The 5,827-nt window shown below is 58.7% G+C and overlaps 1 protein-coding gene across 1 annotated transcript; it reads left to right on the plus strand.

Moving 5' to 3' along the window:
• Nucleotides 1-4,351, plus strand: SYNGR3 (synaptogyrin 3). The gene is made up of 4 exons (XM_032607057.1): nucleotides 1-246; nucleotides 2,141-2,378; nucleotides 2,636-2,778; nucleotides 2,873-4,351. The coding sequence occupies exons 1-4, from the start codon at nucleotides 148-150 to the stop codon at nucleotides 3,080-3,082; spliced, it is 690 nt and encodes a 229-aa protein (XP_032462948.1). The 5' UTR covers nucleotides 1-147; the 3' UTR covers nucleotides 3,083-4,351.
• Nucleotides 4,352-5,827: the final 1,476 nt, after the last annotated feature.

The following is a 5,827-nucleotide window of genomic DNA, read 5'->3' on the forward strand; positions in this document are numbered from 1 at the left end:
CGCGGCCGGCGCGCACTCCCGGAAGGCGGCGACGGCAGCGGCAGCACTGGCAGCATCGGCAGCAGCCCCGGGCGGCCTCGGGCGGGGTCGGCCCAACGGACAGAAGGACAGAGGGCGCCGGGGACACGCGGCCCGCCCGGGCTGGCCATGGAGGGAGCCTCGTTCGGCGCGGGACGCGCAGGGGCCACCCTGGACCCTCTGAGCTTCGCGCGGCGGCCCCAGACCCTGCTGCGGATCGCGTCCTGGGTCAGTGGCCCCGGCCCAAGCCCCGCCCCGATACCCCGTCCCACTTCGCCTCGCCTCCCTCATCCCTGTCATCTGCCTCTAGCCCCCTTCCTCATCCTTGCCGGCCCCTCCCCCGCCGGCCGCAGGTTGGGGTGACGTCACCGGGCAGGGCGCGCCCACCTGCGGGCGGGGGAGGGGCCGGCGGCGACAGACGGGTACCTTGAGAGGTCACTGTACGCCGCACCCACCTCCCAATTCTTCCTTAGGTCTAACTCAATCCCCTTCCTCAGTCCTCGCTCGGTTTTTCATGTGCTTACACCCTGGAAGCGGGCACAGGGGTGGGGGCGGGATTCGCGGAGGGGCTTGAGCGCTCAGCCTCAGCACGAGTAAGGGCTACCGGAGCCAAGAGAATCAGGCAGAGCCTACCCCCTACTTCTGCACGCACATCCTCCCGGCTCCTTCGAAGGGAGCTGGCCATTCCCAGGCCCCCCAGTTGCAATTGTGAGTTGGGGGGTGTGCTCTGGGATTCCTCTGAGTGGGGCAGCTGGAAGGGGCTCTACACTGAGAAGGCTTCCTGGAGGTGGTGTGGGAGGGGCAGATTTAGAGGCAGCCTAGCCTACTGGGGCAACCTTAGGCCCAGTGGCCTGCTCCTCCTTTCCATTCCTCCAGGCAGGAGAGATGGAAGGTGGAATGCTGAGTTCTGGGTTTTGTCCACCTGGTGGTGGCTGGTGGTGGCACGTATTCACCTGTGTTCCAGGAGGGCGGTGCCCAGAGTGGGGCAGGGGCCCTTGGGTGGAGTGACTCTGGTCAGACCAGGAAGTAGGGACCTTACATTCTGGTCCCAGCTTTGACCTGACTTGTGGACCAATCTGTGGGTACGTGTCCATATCTTGCACCTTGGTTTCACTCTTGACTAAGTCTCTAGGAGCTGGGGCTGGAAAGGAGAGAAATGAAGTTGAAATTAGAGGTCTTTTTTTAGAAATATAGGGCTGCCCAGAGCTCAAAGAGCAGCTTCTGGTTTAAAAGGACTGTGGTCCACTCCTTTGCCTTCCAGCCCTCGTGGGCACAGGGCACTGAGGTTTGACTGAACCCCAGAGGTCAACGGTGTCGCCTTTTAAGCCCAAGCACGTAGGGATGGGTTAATTAGCCACAGTCATGTGGGGCCATCATCCCTGGAGTGCCCACAAAGTGCAGGATGCTGGGTGGGCATTATTCCTGTCCCCAGCACCCCATGAGTTGTGCCTGCTACATTTGGCATGCTAGGAAACGAGGCTGCACAGCTCCCAAATGCTGAGGGTGGGTTCCACTCAGGTCCTGGCTGACAGCTCTGTGCAGCTGACCTTCTGCTGCCTGCCCCCCCCATACTCCCACCCTTCTTGCCTGACTCCACATCTACTTCCCCTAGCCCTGCTGACTCAAGCCTGGGGATCACTGGTCCAGGTGAAAGCTCCTGTTCCCACACTCTGGAGTGGGCCATGGGGGACACTACGGGCTCCACAAGATACAGAGGACCCAGCTTGAATGTCAGCCCTGGCTCTTATCAACCATGCAACCCTCCACAAGGCACTTCACTTGTTGGAGCCCCGATTTCTCCATCTACAAAGAGGATAAGAGCAGTGGCACTCTTGTGGTTGTTTGGGAGGATTCCATGAGCAAACACATGTAGCCATTTTACGCACAGTGCCTGGGCACAGTTGATGCTCACTAAATGGTATGTTTTGTCCTTACTTACTAAACTTGAGGTAGATATTAAGGGAGGGGGTCCCCGAAGACCCCCACCCAGAGATAGATACTGTGCTGCAGGGGAACGCAGGGACACTCCCGAGGGCATGGGCACTCACGGTGGGCTAGGAGACCTCGGGCCTCGACCAGGAAGGGGCCATCGCAGGGCCTTGAGTGCTACCACCGCCAACAGGTGTTCTCCATCGCCGTCTTCGGGCCCATAGTCAACGAGGGCTACGTGAACGCCGACAGCGGCCCGGAGCTGCGCTGCGTCTTCAACGGCAACGCGGGTGCCTGCCGCTTCGGCGTCGCGCTCGGCCTTGGGGCCTTCTTCGCCTGCGCCGCGTTCCTGCTGCTCGACGTGCGCTTCCAGCAGATCAGCAGCGTCCGAGACCGTCGCCGCGCGGTGCTGCTGGACCTGGGCTTCTCAGGTAGGCGGGGCCGTGAGGGGCGGGGCCTGGGGGAGCGCGCGGGGCTTCTCGGGTGGGCGGAGTCTGGAGGGCGGGCTTAGGGGCGGGGCCAGAGGGAGCGCGTAGATTCTCAGCCGATTGGGGCGGGGACAGGTCCGGGCGGGGCGGGAGTGGGCGGGACGGGCCGGATTCTCGGTCTGCGGATTCTCCTTCCCGGCAGAGTTGGGCCGGGCGCCTCGGTGCAGCATCTCTTGACTCGCCCGCCCACCTGCCCGCAGGGCTCTGGTCCTTCCTGTGGTTCGTGGGCTTTTGTTTCCTCACCAACCAGTGGCAGCGCACGGCGCCCGGGCCGGGCACGACGCAGGCGGCAGACGCGGCGCGGGCCGCCATTGCCTTCAGCTTCTTCTCCATCCTCAGCTGGGTGAGTGCGGCCGGCGGCCTGCGGCCGGCAGGGACTGGGGCCAGGTAAGGGTCGGGGCAGGGTCGGCCCTCGCTGACCCCGGACTCCCCCTCAGGCGGCGCTTACCGTGAAGGCCCTGCAGCGGTTCCGTCTGGGCACCGACATGTCGCTCTTTGCCACCGAACAGCTGGGTGCTGGGGCGGGCCAGACCTACCCAGGCTACCCAGTGGGCAGCGGTGTGGAGGGCACCGAGACCTACCAGAGCCCGCCCTTCACCGAGACGCTGGACACCAGTCCCAAAGGGTACCAGGTTCCTGCCTACTAGTGGCCAGCAGGCCCAGACCAAGGCACAAAGGCTGCCCCACCAATGCAGGATCCAAGGCTTCCTGGGACCTCCCTCAGGTCCTCCTGGCCCAGCAGCAACGTGTGGATGCTGTGGGCCATCTGGGACCAAGAGAGGGTAGCCTTCCAGGGTGCCTGGGCTGTTCCCCCCAAGTTCCTCCAGTCCCCTTAGTCCCCAGCCCAGGGCCAGAGGTCCTGAGGAGAGAACAGCACAGCCCTGGGCACGTGTCCTTCAGCCTCCAGTGGACCAGCCTAGGCAGCGGGCCAGTCCCCTCATGAGCCAGCCAGGCAGGGCTCACCTGTACACTCTGGGGTCAGGGGTCCAGCTGCCCTCCATAGCCAGGTGCAGGGGCTGCCCTGGACTGGGGGTGACTGGGGGAAGGGACACCACCCTCACCCCGTGGCCACTGTTCCCCATCCCCTGTCCCTGTGGGTAGTGGTGGTCCTTGCTCTGTCCTGGTGGTTCACCCTGTAGGGCCATGTGCTCTGTCTGGAGCCTCCCTCCATTTCCTCTTACAGGCTCACTAGAGTAGCCCAGCCCTGTCGATGTTGTGATTGTGGTCAAGTCTTCAGGTTTCACCTCGTAGTTCCCCACAAGCAGCCCCTCTTTTCTGTGGCCCCAGCTCCAGCCCTTACCTGCCTTGGCCCAGGCCCTTGCTGGGGTGCGGGCAGCTCTGGCCAGGAAAGCACAACATGGCTGTAGGCCTGGACATCAGCCCTCTCCCAGCCCTTCAGTAAGACCTTGCCCAAGGGAGGCTCCAGACATCTGGGTGCCCAGCAGGACACACCCCTCATGAGGAGAGAGGCCTAGAGGCTTCACCTTCCCACTGTGCCCTGGAGACAGCCATTCCCTGCAAACCTCTTTACCTCGGCTCCCTGGACTAGTTCCTCAGCTCCCCACACTGCACCCCATTTTAAGGCCCAGCCCAAGGTTGGGGGTCCCTTTGCATAGCTGAGTACTCATGCATTGCTCAAAGCTGGCTTTTCACATTAAGTCAATACCAAATGCGGTTGCCACATTACATTTTTACAGATAGTCGCCTCCCTCTGGAGTTGCAGTTGAGTGACAACCCTGTACATTGTAGCATAGACCAATTATTTGTGGATATTTAAGTGAACATGTTTACAATTTTTGTATATATGAGTCTGTCCCTCCCTCTTCTGAAAGAACAATCTGTGATTGTATATTTTCAGTGTCCCATGTTCCAACTGCAGCTTCTTTACAATAAAGACTGTAAATGAGTTTACTGTGGCCCAGACACTCTTGGAATCCTTTCTACTCCTGCCCCTCCAGTGCCAGAGGTTGGGACCTGAGGGGCACCAGGGCCAAGAATCCAGGAAGGGGCACAGGGAGGTAGAGACCAGGCTGATGCCCATGTTCTGGAGAGTGCTGGGGAAAGCAGTCGTGATTTCTCCAGATGTCTGCTTCTTACCGCCTTCTGCTCCTGGGAGACCACCATGTGTACCATGCAGCATCCAGAGCCACATTCCCTGGCCAACTCCAACTGGAGATTTCCCCAGCTTGGTCTTGTTTACTTTTGAATTTGTCTATTGGGATTCTTATCTCAGTTACTTTTTCATTTCTGACTTACTGGTTAATAACATTCTGGTTGAATGAAGCAGGTAAGAGCTGGAGCTGGAATGCTGGCTTGGCCGTGTTCAGGCTTGGTCTTTCTGGGCAAATCTCTCAGCTTGTCTGTGCCTCAGGCTCCCCTTCCGGAAAAGGAAAATAGTTAGTAGTTGCCATCATCAAAGGTGCGGGAAGGGTTAACGTAAACGTGTGTGTGTGTGTGTGTGTGTGTGTGTGTGTGTGTGTGTGTGTGTGTGTGTGTCTCTTTAAGAATCGGTATTTTCAGTATTGTTAATGAGATAGCTCATCTTCCAGGTTACTCTTTGGGGGTGCTGCTTGTGCTCAGGTCTGCAAAGAGGGCATCAGCTATAAGGGGCTTCTCCGATGTGGTGGGGAATGCAGGTGGCCTCTGGGCAGTCCCATGGAGAGTGAAGAGCGTGAAGTCTCTGTCTCCTAGTGGGCTCCGAGCATGGCCATCACCCAGGAACTTGCTCCAGTCTCAGCCACAGGCAGGCAGGCCCTCGGCTTCAGATAGGCAGTACCCACGCAGCCGTGTGGCTCTGGCCTGGCCCCACTGCAGGCCACGTCCCCTTCATCACCTGGGGTACCCTCTTCTGCTTCTTTTAGAAAGACATGTCTGTTTCTTTTCATCTAAGGATGTTGCCTTATTTGGATATAGCTATGTGTTTAGACCTTTTTCCCTACTATTTATATGTGTTTGTGGCAGAAAGGGGAGAGTTCACTGGGTGTCTGGTTCCTTTTCAAAATACTGGATCCAAATAATTAAGTACAAATTATTTTCTTTCAGTATTTCAGATATGCCCTGCACTGTTTCTAAATTGTTTTTGTTGATCTTTAGTAGCTCTTTCATTGGTCTATGGATTGAAACCTCAAGTCTGTGTTACTCCCAGGTTCTGGAAGAATAGTTTTACTGGGTACACAGTGTAGGTCAAGCATGGCTGTCTCTACTCCTGGAAGGCTTGGGCGGTGCTCGACCTCCAGGACTGGAGCCCAGGGTTGGCTGCTTCTTCCTGTGAGAAAGCCCAGCTCTCCCCACAGGTCTTCCCCGCCCCAGCACTCACTGGTGACCACCTGAGCTGTAGTGTCTGACAACTCTGAGTGGGGTGACCCCAGAAGGCAGAGAAGCTCAGCTATGTG

This window comes from Phocoena sinus, chromosome 15 (assembly GCF_008692025.1).
Source record: "Phocoena sinus isolate mPhoSin1 chromosome 15, mPhoSin1.pri, whole genome shotgun sequence".
Lineage (NCBI taxonomy): Eukaryota > Metazoa > Chordata > Mammalia > Artiodactyla > Phocoenidae > Phocoena > Phocoena sinus.

What these genes read in the sequence shown, in the direction of transcription:
- SYNGR3 (XM_032607057.1), top strand. Translation starts at nt 148, where the DNA reads ATGGAGGGAGCCTCGTTCGGCGCGGGACGCGCAGGGGCCACCCTGGAC. An exon ending in GCTGGACCTGGGCTTCTCAG is followed by an intron (nt 2,379 to 2,635) that starts GTAGGCGGGGCC and finishes ACCTGCCCGCAG; the next exon opens with GGCTCTGGTCCTTCCTGTGG. An exon ending in TCTTCTCCATCCTCAGCTGG is followed by an intron (nt 2,779 to 2,872) that starts GTGAGTGCGGCC and finishes ACTCCCCCTCAG; the next exon opens with GCGGCGCTTACCGTGAAGGC.